This window comes from Dysidea avara, chromosome 6 (genome assembly GCF_963678975.1).
Source record: "Dysidea avara chromosome 6, odDysAvar1.4, whole genome shotgun sequence".
Classification (NCBI taxonomy): domain Eukaryota; kingdom Metazoa; phylum Porifera; class Demospongiae; order Dictyoceratida; family Dysideidae; genus Dysidea; species Dysidea avara.
Genome location: NC_089277.1, coordinates 13,151,046 through 13,178,367, shown reverse-complemented (window position 1 = coordinate 13,178,367; position 27,322 = coordinate 13,151,046). Strand labels below are relative to the sequence as shown.

The following is a 27,322-nucleotide window of genomic DNA, read 5'->3' as shown; positions in this document are numbered from 1 at the left end:
ATAAGAATAACTAAATTAAATCACAACTGTTGTGGTGGTGGTAAATTATAAACCATACTTTTGATTGCAAGCATCTAAGAAAAGTGGCTAAATTATTTTACCACTGTGCTACTAGAGATCTATGCAGTTACCCATCATTGCAACACATGCAAATATATACACAAAAAATTCTTATCGTGAGTAATGCTATACAAGTACAATTATAATATCGATATTGTTGCTGCGGAAGGGAACTGAGGTTACATAGTATTATTATATAATTTATTATAACTGTAAATTTAGAGTGCAAATGTATAAAAATGACTGCATTAATGACAAACTATATAAAAGTACCTGTTATAGTTGTTTCACACAAGCTTTATTATAAATACAGTGTATTGTAGATGTGTCAATCGTGAATGCTTTTCCCAAACATGGCAAACTTGTTCATGTCAAGTTTCTTAACCTTGCCCTGTTGCTTCTGATTAAATATCTTTGGTGCTGATGGCCATGGAGTTCTGGATGGCTGAGGAGGTACTGTTGAACTGTTGTCTGTTTTGGGAAACGTCTTTGTTCTTGGTGTCGACATATCTGGTGGTTCTTCCCTTGTATCTGCAGGGACTTGCTCTGTTTGTGTTGGTTCTGTATTTGTTTCAGGCTGCGTTTCAACAGAACGAGTAAGTGTCATTTCAGAAAACTCCCCATCGACATCATCAAATGTAAAAGTAAGTGTCTGGTTTTCCATTTTTGCACTAGTTGTTGATGTTGTAGGAGGTTGACTGGGTGGTTGTTGTGTGTCCTGACCACCAAACATCTTAGCAAGGTCACCTACTAGTCGTGAAGAAGTCTGCTCTTTTGGCTTGTAACTAAATGATTTAGACTGTTTAGTAATTGATGGTGGTTTAGTTCCACCAAATTTTCTAGCAAATTCTCCAATAGAGTTTTGCTGTTTCCATACATTGGTGAATGACTTGGACTGTTGCTTCATGCCACCAAATAATTTTGCAGCATCCCCGACTGAGGTTTGTTTTTGTTCATGGCTGAAAAGTTCAGCTTGCTGGGTAGTTGGCGGAACCTCAGTTGCTTGTTTTATTAACTCTTCTTGTTGTTCTTGTTGATCAGTTGTGGACGTCTGTGTTTCTTCAATAGTTGGTAGAATTGTGCTTGGCTCTGTATTTTCATTTTCCATGTCTTGGATTTCTGGAACTTCACTTTGCTGACTTAAAGACTGTGTTTGTTCAGTATCTAATGACACCTTTGTATTGATTTGCTCTGAAAGATCTTGCTCTTCTATTGAGGTCTTCTCTACATTAGTGGTTGTAGTTTCTTGCTCATCTACTTCAGAAGAGGCAACAGATTTCTTAGTTGGTAATTTTTCCAAACTACCAAATGTTTTTGTAAAAATATCATCATCATCGTCTTCCTCTATCGTTGGCTTTGTTGCCACATAAGACTCTTCTGTAGTTTCTTCTTGTAATTCTTCATCCAATTGTCCTGCTGTAGTGTCATGTTGAGAAGCCCTCATGGTATCTCGCTGCAAAATAGATGTGTCTGCATCAAATAAAACTTCAACCTTATCACCATCATCAACTACAATGCTTGGTATACGGTTTAATTTAGGCTTCCTGGTGGTTGGAGTAGCAGTATCTTCTGTAGTTGTGTCTTCCTTTAGTTGTATGGGTGATGGGCCACTGGCTGTGGCACCAAGCTCATTGTCAGGAGGTGTCATTGGTGGTGGAGGTGATATGGGTACTTGTGGAGAAGTGGGTGCTCTTGCTGCATCATCATCACTGTATGGTGGTGGGTACGTAGGGGGTGGTGGTATCATGTTTTGTAAGTATAGTCGTTTTGTTCGTGGAGAACCTTGTAGTGTTGGATCAGAGAATGTTCGTGGTAATTGTGCATGCTGTTTTGCAACATTGGCAACAAGAGGGTGTGCCGCTGCGGTCACTGTGTGTGACCTCCTAGGGTGAATAATATCCAGCAATGGTAGTGAAGCTGCTGCCCCATCTTCAATACTCATGGTAGTGTAACCAGTTACATATTGGAGGTATCGTAATACACCCGATATGCATGTTTTGTACTGTTCAAATGTTTGTATCATGCCTCCTCTTTGCTGCCGCATGTGACGCACTATTCCTGGCAAGTCTAACTTCCCACCAGCACCCACACACTTGAGAGCACGATGTATACAAATCATCACCCCTGTTCTACCGACTCCATTATGTGAATGTACTAGCAATGGATATTGTACTTCTGGGTCTTGTAGTACCTCTAATAAGCCTGGCAGTGATGCAGGGTTTTCTCCTTCAGGCCAAGCTAAAATTTGGAAGTGTTGCACCTCCAATGATTCTGTAGAATACTGCTGTGTAACTCTGAATGTCCGCTGAACAAAACTGTCATTCAGCCTTAAAGGAATAACAACTATAAGTAACAATTAACACACAATATGACATACTGTTGTTTAGAGCAAGTGATAGTAATTGGTCCATAAGATAAAGAACTACCTTCATCTGGCCAATATCTAAGCAAAAAAATTAAGGATTTTGAGACATGGTATAACAGTAGAGTACTATTCTTTACCTGTGTTCTCCTTCATTAGCTGCCATTACTACACTGGTGAGTTTTTGTTCCCAGATCATCCTCCAGAAATCAGTTACAGTAGTTCCCATTGGAGTCTGTGCTGCTACATAGGCTTTCTGCTGATTATGGCCATCAATGTAGCTGGCATTGATGTAGTCTGTTCCATCATCCTGCTGGTGGGTAAAGAAGATAAGTAAATTATTTTTGTGCCAGAATACTCACAGATTGTTGAAGAACAACTCTGCTATGATCTGGTGGTAGAGCAATTCGAGATTGGTTCTTACCAGTGTTGCAAGTGCGCCTAAATAAAATGTAGACAATATATTTTAGTCTGATAGTATGTGTATATAAATGCATGGTACGTATGTTAACAAAAAAATGTGCATGAAATTCTGTGTTACTTACACTGCTTGAAGTGCTGGGCTTAGTGGCTGGATGATGTTCAAAGCATCAAAATCACTTTTGGCTCTTCCTGATTCCAAGTAGTTTACTAATTCAGTGATCAAGAGAGAGAGGTCTTTCTTATCAGTTACATTTATATCAGTAGCAGTAGGAGTTGACGATTGTTGTGTTCCTTGGAATGTACTGGTTCCTTGTTCTTGCCACTGTTGATCTAGCACATTAGTCTTGAAGAAAAGTAAAATATGACAGCTATACCAAAACTTTGTGTGTGTAGTGTATACTTTTCTTCACTTATTAACTAGTAGTAAACTTACCATGAGTTCTACTTCAGTCTGACCATTTTGCTGTTCATTTTCTAATAGCCTTGTCTCATCTTCATCTGGTGGCTTGCTGTGCCGTTTCAACCTCCCAGTGGAATACCTGCTCACTCGACTACCTCTTTTCTTTCTTTTCCCTTCATTAAAACTGGTTTCATCATACAGCTCCCCAACCTTTAGTTCCTGTGTGTTGTCAAATGGGAATACATTGGAACGGATCATTTCATCATGGTCTTGTAGTAGCATGCCAACATCAATTTCATCTTCATCACTGCTGGAGTAGTCTGCTTCATCATCGTTCTCAACTGGCAGTAATTCCTGTTAACACAAAAGTATAACATGTATAGCAATTAATAGTAATATTTTAATAGTGAGTAACTCACGATTCCCATTTCATCTTGATACCAGAAATTTTGGGGGTTACCAAGTTTGAATTTGGTTTCATAGTTTTGACGTTTTTGTTGAACAGCAGGCAGGATGTCGGTCACGGGATGAGTTTCCTAAGAAAGACACATCACAGATTTTGTATGCTACAATATAAAATTTAATGCTTACCACATAATAGTCCTCTTGAGTAAAATCATTTGTCATCATTTTTTGGTAACCAAAAGTCTTCTCTCTTAGGCTTTGACAGCAAGAACAAATAGTAATCAGCAGGACTAGGACACCCAAAATAAATATCCCTAAGCTCACAGTGATTATTGCATACTCTGTAGTAGACAAACTGTCTTCAAAATTAACAGAAATGTTAACATTTCCAACTGTATTTATGCTGCAGTCCACAGCCACTAGATAAAGTTCTGAAGAAACAAGCGGGTTATAACCATTGGGAGCAAACACTGTAAAGTTGTATCCTCGTACACTAAATATAAAGTCTAGCTCGTGAGGGTAAACCAGTGGAAGTGTCATGACTCCAAAAGATTGTGCAGTACGTGATGGTCTTGATATGTTGAGTGCATCAAATGTCACTTGTAATACAGAGATACCTACTATACTGTTAACTATTGAGCTGTTAATTTGGACAATATATTGATTAGCAGTCAGGGATGATCGTTGAGCTCTCACTATTCCACCAAACAAATTATTTCCCTTGTTATATGTGATAACAGTACCAATTAATAGTTTACTTGATGTGAAGTTCTGATGAGCTTCAATGTTTGGTAAGCCAATATCAAAAAACACTTCAACATCATCAACTGGAGCCTCAGTTCCTGTTGTAAGAGTCACAGATATTTCAAGCAGACAACTACGAGATTGGTTAACTGGAGTGATGGTTGGTTCTTGTACTATATACACGAGTCTGAACACTGATTTTAGTAGGAAAATTGCATCAGCAATGTCTATGACACTATTCAAGTCTGCATCTAAGGCAGATGATTGTGCAGGAGAAGTAGACAAAATGATTTCCATTCCCCTGGTGCTGCTGAAGCCTAGAGTAGCTTCTACAATGTACATTAGTGTATAGGATACATCTCTAATGTCAAATGTGCTATCTCCATTTGTGTCCCCTACCATAACACATGTACTACCTGTGCACTGTGGTGTCTGCCTTTTCGTTAAATGGTTTGATGTAAATTTGTTGATCATTTGTACTCTAGATCTCCTCATTACTGAACGTTTACTGGAAACTGGGCTTACCATAAATGTAACATTTCCTGCTCTTGACAGTCTGGGAGTATCATCACCAATGGTGCTACTTTCAATGCCAAAATATGTGATAACTAGAACATTTGTCAACAAATTAGTGATTACTGGTGAGATAACAACTACTTCAAAATTTAATGTAAATATATGAACTCTTGATCCTCTCACTCTCTCTGCATTTATTGCTCCTCCAAACTCTACACTTCCACCTGTATTGTCCATGTTATATTCAGATATCCCTTGTACCCAGTCACTTCCTTCAGTAACATTGACAGCTTGTAGAACTTGTGGGTTAAACCTAACATCTAATTGTATAGCACCAAGGTAACTCTGACCTGTATTGGCATACACTGGAACTTGTAAAACTGACTGTGATGATAACATAATAGGAGCTCCTTCAACATTACCCAAATCAACATCACCAAGTGATGGGTCCAAGTTGACAAAGAAGTTGTACCGATGTTGGATGTTTTCCACAATTGCAATAGTTTCTACTGCTACTTCAGTATGAGTATTAGCTAATGGAGTCAGTATTCCATGTTCAGTGACAGCGAATACACCACTATTGAGGGAAATGAAGTTGACAAGACCAGGTAGATTAGATGGCACCAAGTTTGATATGACAGTGCCATCATCAAAGAATGCATCAATGGTAAAATGCATGGTGGACCAGCCATACTCACCTCTAAGAGTACCTGAAGGAAGCGGATTTATAGTGAAGCTTGATAATGATACTTGCGAAGATGAGAAAGTTATGGTTAAATTACTGATAGAGGAGGATGACATAAATGATCCTTCGAGCATGAGACTGCCTTCAGCCTGTGACAAAACACTTAAGACTACGTCTGAGCTAATCTGCACAACAGAAGTAACATTCAGCAAATCAGAAGGACTGCTTGCAATGGGTCTAATAGATGCCATATCATGTGTAGTAACAATATAATTGCGATTGCTACTGAGTGTTAGAGTAAGGCGCAATGCAGCCTGTTGTCGTATACCAGTGTTTGATATCAGTTTTAATTGTGTAATTATATCATTGAAAGAACCATCATACAGTGGGTATGGATGAGCTAATAGTTCAAGTTGTTGAGCTCTTACTATTTCAAAGAAGATAAATTGTGGATATAGAGAAGGATATGACACGGTTATATTTGCACTAAGAGCACTGCTGCTATTGCTGACTGTCACTGTTTTACCACTACTCATATTGGTCAACAGTAAACCATTTCCAATGGTGTACACAGTTTTGCTGTGGTTGGTAACATCTTGTGTTCTATTATTCCTATACACTAATTGTGCAGTAATTTTATGAGTTGTGGGAATACCTACGAATCCAGCAGCATCTAAAGGTGGTGTTATTTCTAACATTTGTGAGGATGGGGTGACTATCAATCTAATTGGATCTTCCAGAGATAAGATGATTTCAGCCAATGAGTGTACTCCAGTCACGCAGCCTACAGGTAGCCATGTAATATTCAATCGAGTTGTACCAGAACTCCTAGCTATTATGTTTGTCCTTTCAGTATCAACTACTGAAAGGTTGGTACTTTGTAACAGTGTTTCTGTATCTTCTAGCAAAAAGATAGTACCATCAGTATATTGTACAGCAGTAATCACGGCAGCTTGATCCCCTTCAATTTCCAAACGATACCTCACATTAATTGAGATACTGTCAGATAGTGGATTTGTTGCTACTACAATATCATTGACAACTATGGTTGTTAAGTTGTAAACAGTTACAGGCTCTACTGAGACAGACACATTTGCACATCCCAAGATAAGCTCATTTGTATGCACACAAATATCTGTTTCTCCCATACTTACACCATACACAACAGCATCGGTGATATTAGCAATATCTGGTTGCATTGATAAAATATTAGAGGAGACAAAATCAGTCACAACAACATCCTGAACAGCACTGCCTCCATTAGTGAAGTTAGCTAGTACAGTAATAGTAGCTTTCTGGTAGATGTTACAACTGCCTATCTCAACTGTGTTAAGAATGTCATCACTTAAGACAACTTGCAATGGCATTTGAGGAAACCAGATCTTAAAAGTGACATCAACAGAAACACTCACGTAGTTGATAGTAAAATTAACATACGGTGCTTCTGAATTTCCTGCATTTACTGTAGAACACTGGTCATTAATGGAGAGCACAGACATATCACTACTTGAACAGGTAAGACCATTAGTTACAACTTGTAGCTGTCCCGAAGCTAGTCCTGCAATGACTGAGATATCAGCTGTTTTGTCAACACCATTTAGTACAGCAGTGTTAACTATTTCATTTGTTGTGGCAACAGCAAATAATGTTATTGGATGATCCTCCACTATATCCACCATAGTAATGGTAGATGACATGTTCCTAGTCCACAAGATCATTGGTCCACTTGTGGAGTCCAAGTCACTTAGCACAACTAACCCTCTAGTGTCGGATAGAGAAACTACTGTTCCATTAATGAATGAACTATTTGGATCTGTTATCTGCCGTGCGGCATGTAAGTTGAGAGTCAGTAGTAATACTCTACCCATACTGTTTGGGTTACCATCAGGATTAGTACTGATAGCTGCTACTGCATATTGTTGATTATTGGTGGAAACATCATAACTCCACAGTGATGAGACAATTTGGCTGCTTATTATGTTAAGATTAGAGCCAGTTTCAAACACTAAGTTGAATCCAGTGATGCTAAAAGAATTATAAGCATAAAGATCAGCAGAAAATGTTTCACCAGGAAAGATGGTCCTCGATGGTAACTCTACTACAACTTGATTGATTATAGAACTTACAGTGGCAAATGGTTGTAGCTGTAGTGTTGTAATTAAAGTAGGCTCTGGTGTCATGTAAGTCAAATTAGCATGTTGAACAGATATGTCATTAAACCACTCTTGTGGAAATATTACAATTATTGTACACATGCCCGTATTGTTATTGGGAGTACAGTTGTACACCATGTTTTCACTACTGGAGATTAAGGTGACATGCATGTTAATTTGAGTGTTCACTTGTACTCTACTGCTCCAGTCTTCATCATGTATTTGGAATACCACAGGAACAGTTCTCCCATCTGACCACACTCTGTTACTATGATGTAACACTGATGCTCTGAATCTTGTTGCTGGTTGACGTGCCTTCTGGATGAGCACTTGTGATGTGTACCCTCCTAAGCTTATTTCAACATTTTCTGATGATGCAGCAAGCAGCCCAAATTCTTGATTGTAGTTGGTTGATGAATTACCTAATGTTTGACCTATTAACTTTATGTCTGCTCCTGCCACTATCATTGGTGTAATGGGTGGAAGTTCAGGAACTATGGTCGGAGTAGGTATGATGGTGGAAGTAGAGAGTAGTGTACTGGTGGAAGTAGGTATGATGGTGGGAGAAACACTTGTAGCAAGTAGTATACTGGTGGAAGTAGGCATTATGTTGAAAGAAATACTTGTAGCAAGTACTGTACTGGCGGAAGTAGGCATTATGGTGGAAGAAACACTTGCAGCAAGTAGTGTAGTGGTGGAAGTAGGTATGATGGTGGGAGAATCACTTGTAGCAAGTAGTGTAGTGGTGGAAGTAGGCATTGTGGTGGAAGAAACACTTGTAGCAAGTAGCGTACTGGTGGAAGTAGGTATTATGTTGAAAGAAATACTCATAGCAAGTACTGTATTGGCGGAAGTAGGCATTACGGTGAAAGAAACACTTGTAGCAAGTAGTGTACTGGTTGAAGTAGGTATTATGGTGGGAGAAACACTTGAAGCAAGTAGTACACTGGTGGAAGTAGGCATTATGTTGAAAGAAATACTTGTAGCAAGTAGTGTACTGGTGGAAGTAGGCATTATGGTGAAAGAAACACTTGTAGCAAGTAGAGTACTGGTGGAAGTAGGTATTATGGTGGGAGAAACACTTGTAGCAAGTAGTGTACTACTTGCTATAATGCTTGTTAGGGTAGATGCGACAGTCACAGAAGAATCACATAGTTCTGACAATGAGGAATTAACAACAAATAGAGGATTGTATCCATTGCTAGCTAACAAAGTGATGGATGAACCACGTATCTCAGCATCCACCCTAAATGAACTAGCATACATATAAGGTGCTTGTGGTATGCCTCGTAAAAATTCTTGTCTTGCCAAGTTAGAGTTGTCCAAGTCATCAACAGTTAGTTGCACAAGTGATATACCAATATTACTATACTGTACTAACTCACGGCCAAATGAAACAGTAAAAGTACCGTTGCCAATATATGTAGTATTTACTATGCCCCCAAACAAACCAGTATCTGTATTGAGTGGTAAACGATGGCTTGTAACCAGTGAATCATTATCAAATACTTGTTGAAAGCCTTTATCGTCACCTGCTAACAGTAATCCTAAAAATGTTTTGTCAGCATCTGATCCATCAGTCAAAGTATTACCACTATTGTACAGTGTAAAACTAACTTGTAATCCACATTCTGGTGGTCTGGATACAGCCATTCCATCACCAATAAACCTCAGTAGACGAAATATTACCCTCAACAAGTAAAATGCATCATCAATATTGATTACTCCATTACGATCTGAATCCAGTGCAGCACGTTGTGCATCAGTCACATTTTGCAACAAGTAAGCCAGAGAACCAGTAAAGCTTAACGGAGCTTCTGTAATGTATATTCTAGAAAATGTGACATCTTGAACATTTAAGACACAGTCAAAATTTATGTCTCCAATTTCTCTGGTGTCTGGGCAAATAGAGCAGGGAGGATCACCGCAAGTTACTCTGCGCTGTCTTGAATACACCAAGGGGACAGAGTCACTTGTTGCTCTTTTTCGTCTACTATTACTGGAAACAATATCAACTACTATATTACCAGCCACAATTTTACCCCCATTTCCAATAAGCATGCCATCAACATCATGAAATTGGTTGATCATTCCTGTAAACTCTACAGTAGTGGAAGAACCTACAACTTCAACTTGTAGTGTAGCTATTAATATAGTACCACGTGCTTGGGTTTGATCAAGTGTTCCTCCTAAAGCCACTACACCAGGTGGATCATTGAGTGAGCTTACAAAAGGATTCCTACTAGTCAATGATGATAATTCAACAGTTTGGATATCTAAAACATCAGGAGGATAAAATATATAAATATCAAGTGATGCCACTCCAACACTACCAGCATTTATATACAATGGTATGGATACAGTGGATCCAACAGTCAGGGGGTTTAGTGGTAATCCAACAGTATTTCCAAGATCAACATCACCCACATCAGGCTCCAGATTACAGGCTACTAGAAAATTTAAAGATATTGTGTTGTCTGCTACTGTACATGTGATGTTCTGCTGTTCATGGCTGTTGGCATGTAGTAACAGTGCACCATTTGACTCATCAACTGAGAGAATAGTATTGTTACTGGTGGAAAACTGAAGAAGTCGAGGCAACTGTCGCACGCCTGCACTAAACAAGTTTATATATTGAGTAGAATCATTTAAGGTCACTGATACTATTACTTGGTCTGATGCTATGTCCTGTATTCCAGCAATATAAGTTCTTCCAGACACAAGTGATATGCTATCAATAGATCTAACAACTACAGCAATAGTGGATATGGTGATCCTTAGTAGACTACTGCTGATAATGTTACCATATGTTCCCGTAATGTTAACAAATCCATTAGCAGTAGCAGAGTTTATGTTGAGAACTTGAGACTGAGATACTTGGAGAAATTCTAATTCTAAATCCATAGGAGATGTTTCATTCAATGATAACTGTAAATGAGAGTCAGCAGAGATGTCTCTTGAAGGAAAATTATCTAGATCTAATTTAGCAAATACCATGGCTTGCTCCCAAAGAGAAGTGTTTGCAATAGGATACAGTGTAGTTGTTGGGAAGTTATTAGAACCAGGATATAGTGGGAATGGATGTGCTTCTAGTGTGATATCCAATGCTTGAACAATATCTACAGAAACTGTACTATTGAGGTCAACATGTGTATAGGTTACTGTAATAGTTTGTGATCCACTTGCATTAGCATTAGCCATTACTGTGACAGCTGTACTACTCATGGTGATGTTGAGACCATTGGTAGAGTTGTAAACAGTGCGGCTGTCTAGAGTCATTTCTAATTGGCGTCCACCAGGGAAAACAAGATATGTCCTTAAAGAAACTGAAGTTGGCAATCCAATCATAGTTGCTGCATCTGACTCTTTTGTTAGTGCTGTAGATGACAACCGAAGAATGGAACTAACTGGTAATGGAAGAGATATGTTGATGTATGCTGTTTGACTGAATACCAAACTTTGTGCAGAGCAATTTCCAGATGTTAAGTTAACTTGAAGGAGCTCTCCACTTCCAGAATCTCTTGCACGTATGGTGTAAGGCTCAATTAGAACAAACACAAATGTATCCAGTGGGTTGATTAACAAACCTGGACTTGCATTAAGAGGGAATCTAGTAGAGTCAGACATTACTGCTGCAACTGCTACATAGGCTTCTTCACCTTCAAACTCCAGCACATCTTGTACAAATACATTGATGAAATGAGTATCGTATTGTAGAATGGGGTTTGCTGATTGAATAAGTGATAAGGATGCTACTACTGCAGTGTCTAGTGCTATAACATCCACAGGTTCATAAATTACCACAATACTACTACTAGCTAGTATCTGACCATCAACTTGCAAAACCACTGTGGTATTACCAGGTGTAATTCCAGACACATAGCCATCCTGATATGATGCAACTGTAGAATTCAGTACTTGTAGTTGACTTGTGTAATGTGCAGTAACATCTACAACATTAGAAGTCATTTCTCCATTAGTAAACCTACAGTCTACCCTAACCATACTTCTCTGGTATTTTTGAGTACAACCTTGTTCTGGATCAAGCCATCCAGCAATTGGACTTAAGATGGCATCAGACAATTGTAAATTAAAATTAACAGGAGACCACACTCTGAATAGAAGCACAACTTTATGACCAGAGTTGAAAAGAGAAACGTTGACTAGTGGTGAACCCTCAGTTTGACCAGAGTCAATAGTAACAGATTGACAGTTACCAGTAACCTCCAAAGCCATTGAATTTGATGAATTGCATGACATTGGGTTTGCTTCTCTTAACCCATCTTCTGCTTTAGCTGTGAGGAGGTGAATGTCAAGGGATCTAGTGGTACCAGTGTTAATTATTTCAGACTGAGATGAATATGCAAACAAGCCAATTACTGGGTCACTTGCTACTAATACACTGCCTCTTTGCAGTTCAATATTGTTTCTTGTGATCCAAACTGCAGTAGGTGGTCCATTATCTGTCAGGATGCTCTCAAAAATATTTGCTAACTGTACAACAGTGCAGTTAATAAAATACTGAGTATCTTCCATAGCATTCTGTTGAACAGTGAACATAACTTCAGCCAAGTTGGTTGAGGTGTCTACAAGTTCTCGTGATATTGTTTGAACTACTTCAGTGTGTAGTGTTGCTGCGAATGAAGTAGTAGTACTGCCATCTGTGTTTTCAACAGTGCTAGGTGTGCTTAGAGACCACAGGTCAATGTCAACATTAATATTACCAATTGAAATACCAGCAGTACTTGTCAGTAGTAGTTGAAAAGACCTTGCTGCAAAGCCAGTATGGGCTACAATTGGAACTGTGAATCTGTTGCCTCTATACAATGGTCTTGCTGGAGCAGTAAGCACAACAGTGTAGTTCGCTGTGAAGTTGACTGCTGGGATAACCTGAACCGTACTAAGATCAAACATTTCATCTTGGTGGGTGATACCATACTGCACAGAAATATTGCAAGCTGTTGTAAACCACTGACTAGGTATGTTAGCAGATGCAATACAAGTACTGCTTGGAGCACGTGGCGTGCATGATGCAGATATGCTACTAGTGGTTGGATGTGTTACTAGAATTCGTACCATGGTTAGTAGTGTATTAACACTGTATCTTGCATCTCTGACTTGTAAAGCAACTTCAACAATTGGGTCATCATAATACACCACATCATTTAGTAATACTGCTGACACAGATTCTGCCATTAAATGCTGTGGCTGGTAATTACTAATGCTGTCTTGTGTTTCACCAACTCTAGCAGTCAGTGTACCTGGTTCTTCAGATAGAAAACTGAATGCTTGAGAATACATCAATCTTGACAACCTTTCATCAGTGCTGACTAAAAACCCTCCTCCATTTACACTATACTCAATATCAATTTCTGAAGTAACATTAATGCTGGCAACACTACAAGAGGTAACACCCATGGGAAATGTAACATTTACAGTCAGTACAGTAGATGCATTAAACAACCCATCTGTAACATACACCGGTATAGTTATGACAGAGTCTTCTATTGATAGGGGGATGCATTCTGTTGTAACAATAATTCCTGTTAACCCATCAATTCTTTCAATAAAAGTGTAGTTTGAGTCAATGCCAAATAGAAGCTGATTGAGATCGGCATCAGAAGCTCTTAGCTGAATAATTTGTGTTCCAATGGGGACATTTACTGGTAGAGAAACACTGTAAAGTTCATCAGCAAACAATGGAATATTGTCATTTTCATTTATCACAGTAACATCTACATCAATTCCCACCTCTTGGATGGGAGATGTCACATTAACAGTAAACTGATATGACATGATTGTTTCAAAATCCAAAGTTTCACTGAGGTATATCATTCCAGTTGTAGAATTTAGCTCAAACACACTGGGCAGTTGAGATGGAACATACATGATATCATGAACAATCTCATTAGCAAACATCAGTATTGACCGTGTGGATGATGTTAGCTGTTGTTCTGACAATGTTAAGTTATAAACTTGATGTAATATCACTACAATTAAATTAAATGAATTAGTAAAATTACCATCTGTTACTTCAACTGTCAAAGTTTGTACTGTCCTGGCCAAGTTTGATAAGCTTTGTGTAGTATTAATCTCACCAGTTATTTCATCAATGCTGCCAATATGATTATTCTGTATAGAGTATCTGAAATCCTCAATACCATCTGCATCAGTTGACTGTATTGTAGCTATTCTAGTATTCTGTAAAATATTCGATAGGACTATGACTGATGGGTGAGCGGTAATAACAGGTGGATTGTCATTGACATTTGTGATATTGATTATAACTATTGCAGTATCAAATGTACTGTCAGGTAATGTAGCAGTTACAACAAAGCTGTAGGAGGGAACAGATTCATAGTCAATAAATCCTGACACTGATATTTCTCCAGTGATATTGTTGATCATAAATGGAAGGTTGCTACCATCAATAAAGCTATACGCTATATCTGCTAATCCATTACTAATATTTGCTACTGTTTGCAAGAAAATAGTACCATTTTCAGATCCTTCTGGTACTGAAGAAACAAACAAATCCATTGTAAACTCTACAGTTATGTTTAAGTGAGGAAACACATTGACTTGGACTATGGCAGCAGCTGTATAGCTTTCTCCAGCTATTGTTACAAGAGCTTCAATATCAAACTCATAAGTAATTTCTTCTTCAATATTAAATGCTCTTGCTAGTATTAATTGACTAGCATCTATGTCAAATATATCAGTAAAGTTTAGAATGGTAAAATTAACAGTTGATCCAAGTGGACTATTCAGATTAAAATTTGTAAGAACATTTCCAACTTCTGTTGATCCTGGTATATCCACAGTATATGCTACCATATCAAAGAAAGGTTCAGTTATGTTGACAACTGATACTACAAAAGAAGCAGTAGAGAATAAACTAGAGTTTATGGCATCTGTGACCTGAATGTCTAGTGTGTAGTTGGTATTTGGTCCAGAAGCCAATGGAGCATTGACAAGTATACTACTACCAACTAGTATGAACAGTGATGATGGTGGATAAATACTTGTAATAGTCAATTCAGAATAGTTAGCATCAGATGTGTCAGGATCAACTATTACTAGACTAACTATTGTGTTGTTAACTGGGTTGGTAACATCGACTTCTACTATTCCAGTAGCTAAGATTTCTGGTGCTTCATTAACATTAGTAATAGTGATAAACACCAAGGCATTACTAACAGTATTTGGTTCAGTGCCTACAAGAATAGCTACTACAGTTAGCATAAACATTGTCTCATTCGACTCAGCATCCAATAGCACATTAGTAGTGATAATTCCTGTATCATCATTGATAGCAAAATATCCTAATTCATTACCAGATGCAATTGAATAACGAATGGTATAAAATGTTACCGTAGTTGCTGCAACAGTAATGACAGTTGTTCCTACATTCTGATTCTCACTAACAGATGCAGTATAGTTAACGCTACTAAACACTGGTGGAGGCGTGTCTGTACAAATTTCGTTTGACAGTCTGTTATCAAATGTAGTGAAAGGGTTGAATCCATAGCTAATAGGAATATTGACTACCACTGCAGGGTCGTTAAGTGGAAGATCTATATCAAAACTTTGAGGATACTCAAATGGAGGATTAGGAAACCCAAACATTGGCTGAACTCGTGAGGGAGATAGGCCGGAACTTTGTCCAGTATCTTGATTTACCTGTATCACACTCAATGAAATGTTTTCTGAGGTAAGATTGGTTCTCAGTATGGCTACATACTGACCCTGGTTGACATATGCAGCTAATATTACACCACCCTGTACAATTAAGCTTTTACTGTTAGGAATAAGTTGGCCTTGCAAGAATACGGAGTCATCAAATTGTTGTTGTGCCATAAAGGTGCGGTCAAATGGTAATGATATGTCAAAGAATACAAGAAGACTTCCACTTGTAGTTTGTCGGCTAACAAAAGTAGCACCTATCACCAAAGTACAATCTTGATTTGACTGTGTGGGAATGACAGTCACATTGGTTAGTAAATGTAGTAAATTTAAGGACACTCTTTCAAGTATGTAAGCATCAGACAAATCAACTGCACCATTTTTGTCAACATCAAACTCATCTGGTTGAGAAGTGAAGTTGGATAACTGAAAATCATACGTTTCTTCAGCAAGGTAATTTAGTAAGAATAACGCATCACTGGCATCAAATATACAATCTCTATTGAGATCTCCTGGGATAATACAATTACAGTTGGGTGATGGTCGACAATCAGTTTGTCTTTTATAATGATGGTGGATGTTATGCGGAGTTAACCAACGTTTCCTTCTGCTATTTTCATCCATGATTGAAATTTGTATTTCTCCTGCAACAAAATCTCTGGCAACACCACCATTAAGCGGAGAATCTCCTGCATCATCTGTACTTAGACTAATGACTAGTCCCTCAATCTGAACTATGCCAGTACTGGCAGCAGTAACATTCAAGTTTGCAATATTGATCAGTTCCTGTGTGTCACAAGTGGTTCCACAAACACCCATACCAATAATATTAACAGTATCTTGATTGCTGTCTACTGTGAGAGTAGCTACAAAATCAGTACCTTCTGTTACTGATTGCAACTGCAGTACATTAAAATTAGATAAAATAAGCAAGTCAAATGTTCTTAACCTTTGACCACCAGTGTTCACATAGATTGGGAGGATAAAACTGGTTCCAACTGTTTGAGGAGGCACAGGAACCCCAGTCTCTGAGCCAATATCAACATCTCCAGGTTCAGCAACCAGATTACAAGCAAAACTGAACTCTGCAGTTGCAGTAGAGAGAGCAGACTGTACAGTAACTGTTACAATGTCATAATGATTATCACGAAGTGTTACAACCCCAGTAAACTGATCGACCAATGCAGCAGAAGGTACACTGGAGGAAAATGCTAGTAATCCTGGATACACAGCCCTGTTGTCTACCACCAATTCATTATATATGGTTGAATCATTAAATATGGCACTAACATGAAGTTGGGTTGTGTGAAGATTTTTAATTCCACTTAGTGTATCTGTGCCTAATGTGAAATTAGTAAATTCAGATATTACAACAAGTAGTTCTGTCACTTCTATTTCAAGTGATGTAGACTGGTCACCAAAACGTCCTCCAATGGTAGCCCTTCCTGGAGATATTCCTGCTACTATGTTACTACTCACGTTCACTGTTTCATCACTAGATTCATAGAACAAAAATGCAGATGTAACTTCAACAGAAGAATTGTCACTCAGGATCATTAGCATGTGTAGCATTGCTTGCTGGTACATGCCAGTGTTGGCTATTTGGTGTAACTGATTGATCATATTGACATCAGACCCATCATAGATGGGATAGGGAGTTGCATATATTAAGAGTGAATTGAATTCCACAACAGTAATGTTAAATTGTGTTGTAACAGAATGGCCTGACACAGTAGCTGTAACAATAGCTACACCACTTGTTGCTGCTTCAGCAACTGTAATAACAATGTCATTACTCATTGAAAGTGAGGTGGTGATCAAGTCGTTAGCCTGTGTTAAATCCAACTGAAGTCTGCCATCAGTACTAACATCCACCCTAGCACCATCTGGGTAAACCAAAAATGCTTGCACTGATGCTGCCACTGAAACACCAGCCTGACTGGCAAGGCTTCCAACCTTTGATATTCTAGTGGCATTAAGGATGATTTCAACATGGCTTGGATCAGGTAGATCAGTTGTCAAAGACACAGTGGTAGAGGCTAGTATAGAAGAGTTACACTGAGGTTGCCACATGACTTCAACAAAACCAGTTCCACTACCTTGAACAGTTAGATCAACTAGTTCACCTGTAGTAACCACTGTCTGATTTAGTGGATTTATAATTATACCACTTGTAGGTAAATACCGTGTTCTATCACTAAATACTACCCCAGCAATCACATAGACCATTACTCTATCAATATTAAAATCTTGCAGCAGAAAAGCACTTGCTGGCAACACAGACAATACTTCATAAGGATCAGTTGGCAGCACAAGTGATATACCAGTAGTTAGGAGAACATTAAAGCTAGCTATAGTCACTGGTGAAGATGATACATTAATTGTTAGTGGAGCAACATTAATGCCACCAGTTATTTCACATTCTCCAGGCTGCAAACCTATTAGTGATCCATCACTTCCAATTCCTATTATGGAGTCATTTGATGAAACCAACTGTGATTGTATTAGGCTGAAAATGTCAACGTCAAATTGTGGAGAGGTATTAGAAAATGAAAAATTGGCAAATGCAGATAGTTTTCCTTGCTGATATTGTTGAGTACAACTTCCTACACTCACATCTTCACCCATCCATCCATCTACTGCACTAAGGACAGCTGGTGTACTAATCAAAGTAGCAGATGAAGTAGGAAACCAAATTCTAAATGTTATATCTGAAGATAGGTCTTGGAAAGACAACATCACAACAGCAGCTTCTTCTCCACGTGTCTCACTTCCTGTTAATATTACATTACTGCATGATTCCTCAATAGACAAACTATCAGTTAAAGAGGAGCAGTTATCAGCAACGGTAGACATTATTAACCCTGACTCAAATGCAACTAACAGCCTTACTGGTACAGATACTACTACACCAGTGAAATAAGCTGTATTGATCAACTGAGATTGTGCTGCATATGGAAAGACAGCAACTGGTTGTGACTGTTCTATCTGTACTTCCCCCACAAAAGGATCATTATCAAAGTAGTCATAAATAGTTGCTGGTTGTACAGTTACCATGTTTCGTAGCTGCACTTTTTCATTTAGTACATGACTAATGTACAGTACAGAACAACTGAAGGTTTGCTTTTGATTTGCTGTAGCATTAGACATAACTCTAAGAGCAAGAGTGAAGAGAATTTCAACAGATGCTGGATTGTCTGTTGCAGAGCTTGGATCAGTGAGCATTGCAACAATACTAATGTCACTTGAAAACTGCTGTCTAATTTCATAGTTCCACTTTGAGCCAACTTCAACACGGTCCATTTCAAATCTCATGCCATCTGACACATTACACAGTACACCAAATGTGGCAACCGAATATACTACGTGTGCATATACTGGAACCATAAGAAGGTCATTGTGAAATGCTATTCCAACTGGAACCACAGCAGCCACATCTTCAGTTATTGAGATTGTGGGTTGCTGAACAAGTGTTACTACTCCTACTGACATAGGTGGTTGGAAAGAATTTATAAATCTAATGTCAACTGAGGCACTTGCATTAGTAGTCAGCCTAGAATTGGTAAACCATTGTTCCGGCAGTGTAATACTAGCTTCTATCAAGCCATTGGAGGAGGATGAAATAGCTGTTACATGTACCTACAGTAACAGAAAATAAAGTAGAAACCATGCAATGAAATAACTAAAAAGTAATGAAACAAGAACATAGTCATCCATGCATGTGATGGTTAAAAAATGCCGTTAGTTATGTTGTAATACCATCCTATCTGTTTTGCTATTTTCCAGCGGATGGATTGGATTAATGATATACAGTTTTACCTTTTGTTATAGCAAGCTGTGATATACTGTATGAGTATGGCTGTTCTGTTAGAAAAAGTACTAGGAAAATTTAGGAATTTTAAGCTTGATTAGGGACCATAGAAAAAAAGTAACAAAACAAAGAAGGTTGCACCCTACACCCACATATATACTAGTGGACATTTAATCCCTAATTCAGTCATGGGTACCAAACTGAATTAGGGATTGAATGTCCACTAGTATACTTGCAGATGTAGGCGGCCTTCCTTGTTTCACTACCTTTTTTCTATAATTCCTAATCTAACTCAAAATTCCTTGTACACTTTCAGGTTGTACTGAAGACACGTTTGGGCTTGATTATACCTAACCAATACTGCCGAGGTACCATGAAGATATTGTGTGGCTGGTTTCTGGCCAATATTATATTTTGTCAGAAAGATCCCTAATATACAGTACAGTTACTACTGTACTGTATAATATCATGCAAGCTATTGTATTAGAGTGACTGCTTTATTAGAGTGACAGTGTACAACAGTATATTTTCTATGCTATCTTCACAAGTGAGACTTTAGTGGAGATATCTCAAGTGATATATTATTAAGTCATCATCTTTTCATCAGTTGTAAGTGCAGCTATGCACTACCTTTTACAGTAGTGCAAGACATCCAAATAAATATTGTGATGATGATACAAAAATTCAAGGTTTCCTCAGAATTATTAAAGTAAAAACAAGGTGCAGAGAGCAGACATTTGTTAGAACCAAATTATGTGTAAGTTTGCTATTTTCACATAATTAACATAATTATGATGCGTATTTTTACTTTTTTAACCTCTACTTAACTATGGTCAGGCTGGAAGATAGTTTTTTAAATCTATTACTGGTGCTTTTTAAAAAAGTTTTCTTATTTTAAATGTTAGATACATTGCATCACTTCTGTGAAAGCACGTATTTTTGTCACATAAAGCTGAAATCTTTTTGGCAGAATTTAGTTATATATATTATTATTTTCTTTTGGGGGGATTCCTACCATACAGCGCTACCATACTGCATGATACAAATACATGAAACCCTTTACTGTACATGAAAACACAGCATAACTATCATTTATATAAATACTAGTGAATTTAAAAATTGTTAATTTAGAAATGGAAGTAGGGATCAAGCGATAAAAACTACTGAAACAAGTGATTTGAATGATGGCAACTATTACAACATAGCTTTGTGGGGAAACCCTTACATTGGCATCTCACCACGTCACCATATATGTTCAATGCCAAAGTAGGGATTTCCCCACAAAGCTATGTTGTAATAGTTGCCATCATTCAAATCACTTGTTTCAGTAGTTTTTATCGCTTGATCCCTACTTCCATTTCTAAATTAACAATTTTTATATTCACTAGTTTGTTAACTTTTTTTGGTATAGGATTCCTACCATACAGCGCTACCATACTGCATGATACAAATACATGAAACCCTTTACAGTACATGAAAACACAGCATAACTATCATTTATATATATATATATATACTTACCTGGGGTAAATTAATGACTTCAGACAGAGCACTATCAGGTACTACACGGATCAGTAGCCTAGCTGGCATACAGCGAATCCCACTGATTTCATCAGCAACTTGACCAACAACTGTAATAACTCTAGAGCCTACATACAGCACATTCTTAAGAAGTACAGCCTTTGTAATTCTCGCAGCTTCAGGCAAAGCTGTTTCATAGCTCTCAGTAGTTGAGATGTTTAAAAGAGAGGCTGTTAAAGTTCCCTGCTCTCCAGGAGCTGCATTTACAAAGAATCCAAATTGTTGTAGCGATGAAGAAGATACTAAAAATCCAGTTCCTTTTATGTCAAATTCAAAGTCAGCAATTCTCAGAACATTAATAGTCAACACAGTAAAACCTGTAAGCTGTGGATCACCATTATCGGTAGCAGAAATAAGCAAAGAATACATTCCAAGCTCAGTTATCAAAGCTGCTGTAGATATAGATCCATCTGGTGATATAGTGAATGGCACTGAAGTATTAACTATACTATACTGCACAACTACATTGGACGTGTCAATGTCAGTGGCATTAACTTGGGTGATGAAGTATTCAGCTGGAGTACCAATGGGAATTGAAACAATGTACATGTCTTCTTGAAACATGGGAGCATTATCATTCACATCACTGATAGTAATATTAAGGCTAGAAAGTGATTCTTGAGGAGGAGAACCAAATGGATTAAATGCTCTCAAAACTAGGTTGTAAAATGAAGTTGTTTCTCTGTCCAATGAGACAACAGATTGAACTACGCCAGTGCTAGCATTAATGGTAAAGGTTGAGCTATCAAGAAGCTGATATTCCACAACAGAGGTTGAACCACCATCAAGGTCGACTGCAGTCACTGTGACAATTGAAGACATTACGGTAGTATCTTCTGGTATAGTTACATTGTAACCATCCATGGTAAATACTGGACTGAACTCATTTTGATCCTCAACAAGTACTGTTAAAATTGCAGTGGACACCAGCGAACCTTCAATACTATCAGAAGCAGATATCGTGATGTTATACTCTGTCGTATTCTCATAATCAAGATCCCCAATCAATGTAACAACCCCAGCATTAGGATCAATTTGAAATAAGTCTTGGTTGTCTAAAATAGTGTACGTTAAGCCAAAACTCAAATCACCCAAGGAGTCCCTGTCAATAGCTACAATGGTGGTAATGTTTGATCCAATGGGTAAGTTCTCTACCACACTAGTATGCAATATGCCAGATTGATCTAATCCGAAAAACTCAGGTGGATTATCATTTATATTCAGTATTTCAACAAAAACTGCTGCAGTGCCAGAAAGGTTGCCTGGATCAGTAACTATCACCATAAACCTATAATTTCGGATTGTCTCATAATCAAGAATTTCTGTAACACTCAGTGATCCATTATCATTAATGTTGAAAGGTACAGTATAGTTGTCAAGGTACTGAATTTCATAAATCAGCTCACTGTTACCTTCTTCATCTGCATCTGTGGCATTCACCATACCTATTACGGTAGCTATGCTAACATTTTCTGCAACAGAAAATCTATACTGAATATCTGTAAACACAGGCTGGTTATCATTGATATCAGTTATAATGATGGTAACATTAGCTATATCAGTTTGAATAGGGTTTCTGTTCTGTGAATTGCTGGCAGTAACTTCAAGTTGGTATGCTTGGGCTGTCTCTCTGTCTAATACACTCTGTACAAAAAGTTCTCCTCTTGAATTAATCCCAAACTTTTCGTTACTATCTCCCGAGATGATGTTATAGTAGATGACAGCATTAGTACTAGTGTCAATATCAACTGCAGTCAACTGAACAATTGCAGTACCAATAGTTGTATTTTCTGTGATAGATACATTGTAAAAGCTCTGTACAAACATAGGAAAATTGTCATTGACATCTACAACAGTGATATCTAGTTGAGAAGTCTCTATCAGCAAAGGAAGTATTCCTGAATCCATAGCAGCTATCACTAACCGATATGCGTCTTCAGCTTCTCTGTCTAAACTCCTAACTAATATCAAATCACCAGTAACCTCATCAATTAAGAAAACATCTGAATAGTTTCCATCCACAATGGAGTACAGAATGGATGAATTTCCATCAGGATCATAAGCGCTAATAGTTACGATAGTGCTGTTTACACGCATGTCTTCTGGTACTGAAACACTTGTGGGTAATGATTCATTAAAAACAGGAGGCTGTTCATTGACATTTTCGACCATGATATTAACTGGTACAGTTGATGTCATAGAAGGTGAACCGCTGTCAACAGCTTGTACACTGAAAGAGTAAAAATTTCTATTTTCAAAATCAAGTTCCTCAATTGTAAACATATATCCAGTTTGATTGATACCAAATGGCACATTTGCAGCAATGGAGTACATTATCACAGCGTTATCTCCCTCGTCAATATCTGTAGCACTAACAGTTAATACACTAGTTCCAATAGGTTGGTTCTCTAAAATTTCACCTCCATAAGTATCCTCTACAAAACTAGGGGCATTGTCATTTTCATCGGTGATATTTACCAGCAATATCAGTGAAGTGTTAAAGGTCCCATCAGTAGCTGTAATTTTGATGTCGCAATGAGTGACAATTTCATAGTCTAATACACTTGTGATACTCACATCACCAGATGTGGAATTGATGGAAAAACTATCACATGAAGAATTATCAATGCTGTAGTCAACTTCAGCATCCTCATCAAGATCAGTAGCCTTTGCAGTGAATATGATAGTATTTAATGGGCTGTTTTCAGCTACAGAAGTTGTTTCAGTTGTACGAGCAAACACTGGTGGATTATCATTAATTAGCTCTACGTCAACGTAAACTAAAACAGGAGCACTTTGATCATTGCTATCTGATATAGTTAGGCTAATACTTCGAGTTGCTATACTGGGCTCTTGGGCTGCATTGCTGTAAGATATACCTTCCAATAATTCAATGTAATTTGCTGCTGTACCAAAATTCCTAGGTTCAAAGAATACATCATACTGCAAAGTTGTAGGAGGTACAAAAGACATTGTTGAATTAATGTTAACTAGCATTGGAAAAATAATTTCTTCACTTGCTCCATCTAAACCACCTGATAGAATAACAGTCAGTCTAGTAAATATGGTATCGTCTTCATCTGTTAGTGCTACCCTTGTAATTAAAGCTACAGGTTCACCCTGTTCTATGAAACTATTATTCAGGATAACAGCACTCAGTTCTGGTAGATTATTTCTCTGCTTTACATTCACTACAACAGTAGCAACGCCAGATGCCTCTCCATCACTAACACTGATTGTAACTCTCCTACCTCTTTCAGTTGGTTCAGAGTTAGTATTTACGTATGACAAATTACGAAGTAAATCCTGATACTCTTCTACAGGAGCAATACCAAAGAGGGATAGAATACCACTAGTTTCATTGTAAATAATTCTAATTAGAGGAGAGGATAGTGAAACCTGAAGAACCTCCATTTGATCATCTAAAACATTTTCAATATAAGCTGTAGCACTAGTCAGGTTAGCTGAATCTACATCAGTTACCACAATGAATGGTGCAATTAGTATTGGACTACCCTCCTCAATATAGGTGGCAACAAAGCTAATGTTGGTTATAAGAGGTGGATTGTTAACAGCTGTAAATACAATAGTGGTCATTGCTGAAGGGCTGGTGGTGATTCCGTCACTTACAACAACTGAAATCACTCGAGGTATGATTCCATTCAGGATATCTTCAAATGTTTCATTGGCATCATTGGATAAAGCATACATTACGGAACCTAAGACTTCAGTATACTCCAACAAGCTAGCTGCTCCTATAATTTGTAAGTCGCCAGATATCACTTCTGCAGTGAGATTCAACTCATCTGGAATTGCATGCAGTAAACTATCAATGGTCATATCAAAATCTTGTATGCTGACAGTAAGAGATGTAAGCATGGTATTGTCACTATCTGTTATGGAAAAGCCTGATTGTGTGATGGGGACTGATTCATTTGACTCACTATACTCAATCAACACATCTTGGGTTGTACCAAGGAACACAATAGGTTGATCATTTTGTAGCTGGATTCTAATAATGGAAACAGTGACTGCACTTGTAAACCTACCATCAAAGGCTGTAAATGTGATGTTACGTATCCCTAGTGATGGTTCATCTGCATAGTTCACATATGTCACTGTCTTTAGAGTAGACACAAAGTCATCAGCAGTACCGGGACCGACAATACTGATACTATGATTTGTGTGGACTTCAACAGAAATATTGTTTACTTCTGAGTACACAAGTGTTTCTAGTGTTTCATCTAGTATACCATTGAGGGTAATATTTATAAACACTATTTCTCCATCTTCATCAAGGTCATTAAGAGTAGCATCAAATCCTACTACACCAACTGGGATGCCTTCTTCTACAAAAGTGGTGCTGAAACCTAAGCCAGCCAAACTATGACTAAGATCAAGTACTGGGTCATTATCATTGATCAACACAACATCAATCAAAATCACATCTGGAGAACTTGTAAATGTACCATCAAAAACAGTAATACTGATGGTGCGCTGTCCTCCAAGAGGCTCAGGAAGGTTAGCAGCTGAAAACTGCAAAGTACGCAAAATAATAGTGTATGTAGCAACAGATGCTGGACCAGTTAAAGCAATAAAATCATCTGTAGCTATCATGCTAATTGAAGATGGAACATTGTCAAGTGATATGAATCCATTTCCCCCATGAAGCAATATATTACACGTTTGAAGTGGAAGACTATCATCAGCATCCGTCACAATAACATCTCCACCAACATGAATTGGGCTTGATCCTTCTTCATACACAAATTGAGAAGTGCCAACACTTATTTTTGGTGGGTTATCATTTATATCAATCACTGTAATATTTACAACAGCTCTGCCTGTCATTTGTGGAAATCCTTGATCCACAGCAATTACCTCAAATGAAAGAACATCAGTTGTTTCTCTGTCTAAAATCTCTGCCAGTCTCAGTTCACCTGTTAGCTGTCCAATAGAGACAAATCTTGATGTTACAGCATAAGTCACATTTCCATTCTTCAATGCATCGTTATCCTCTGCTATCACAGTTTCAATTAGCTGTTGAGTTGGAGAATTTTCTGTGACATTAAATTGGTAAAAAAGTTGCTGAAAAATAGGTGCATTGTCATTTTCATCTGTCACAGTGATAACTACTCTAGTAGAAGCAGAAAATAGAAACGAGGATGGATTGAAAGCTTCAACAATTAGTATATGATTATGAACAGATTCATGATCTAGTCCAGGAGACTGTAGCATAATAGTGCCATTTTCAGGGTCAACACTAAATAAGCTTGTGTCATTAAGAAGTCTGTACTGTATGGCAGCGTTATCTAATTGATCAGCATCAGTTGCTAACACTTGTACAATGGCAGATCCAACAGGAAGATCTTCTGAATGCACTATGATATACCGATTTTGATTGAACACAGGTGGGTTATCATCCACGTCAACGATGTCAATAACAACATCAATCATAGCTGACATGCCAATTAGGCCTCCATCTTGAGCTCTTATTACCAAACGAGCAACTGTGATGGTCTCAAAATCAATATCTTCTTGGAGGAAAATCTCCCCGGAAGTTGTATTAACACTAAAACTTCCATCAGAGTTGTCCTGTACTACTGCATAAGTGACAGCTCCATTTGCATCAATATCTCTATCAGTAGCAAACACCATTAACACAGAAGTGCCTACTGTACTGTTCTCCAGCAAAGAAGCATTATACGTATTTTCATCAAACTGTGGAGCATTATCATTCACATCAGTAACAGTAATTCTAACTTCAACCTTCACATCTAATGGTGGAACAATCGTGACATCTGTAGCTGTTGCAATCAAAGTATACAAAGATATATTTTCTCTGTCTAAGACTTCAATGGTAGTGATATTGCCAGTAGTAGGATTCACTGTAAAAGTGTCATTGGGCTCAAGAGAGTAAACTATTTCAGAATTTCCATTAGAATTTTGGTCAATGGCTTGTACCTGCACCACCATACTATCAACAGACACATCTTCACTAACGCTAACTTCGTAAGGATCCTTGATAAAAGCAGGTGGTCTATTGGCAGTCAATATTCTTATTAGCAAAGTTGCAGTCGATGAAAGAGATACTTCCCCACTATCAGTTGCTACGACATCTAACAAGTACAAGGACTGGTTTATACTGATGAGGTCTTCAGCAACTGTAACTAATCCAGTGCTAGAATCAATATCAAACAGAGACAAATCTGGAGAGAGTTCATAACGGATTAAAGCATTAGTACCACTGTCACTGTCTGTTGCATTTGTACTGATTACCACTGTTCCAACTGGTGCAGTTTCATTTATCTCTGCTGTATAACTGTCATCAGAAAACAAAGGGTTGTTGTCATTTACATCAGTCACATTGATCAGCACATTTACTGACCCATTCAGTCCAATTTCATCACTAACAAATGCCATTAAGAAATATTGATCTTGTTTCTCAAAGTCCAATGGAGATGTTAACATTATGTTACCAAAAAAATCTATTATA

At 37.9% G+C, this 27,322-nt stretch overlaps 1 protein-coding gene across 1 annotated transcript; it reads right to left on the bottom strand.

Annotated features, from left to right (window-relative positions):
• Positions 1–234: 234 nt before the first annotated feature.
• Positions 235–27,254, bottom strand: LOC136259207 (uncharacterized). Its single transcript, XM_066052691.1, has 9 exons — positions 20,767–27,254; positions 3,837–19,073; positions 3,665–3,781; positions 3,279–3,599; positions 2,968–3,188; positions 2,785–2,863; positions 2,563–2,735; positions 2,438–2,503; positions 235–2,387 (listed from the first exon to the last, which is right to left on the bottom strand). The coding sequence occupies exons 1-9, from the start codon at positions 27,247–27,249 to the stop codon at positions 389–391; spliced, it is 24,696 nt and encodes an 8,231-aa protein (XP_065908763.1). The 5' UTR covers positions 27,250–27,254; the 3' UTR covers positions 235–388.
• Between the last annotated feature and the right edge of the window lie 68 nt (positions 27,255–27,322).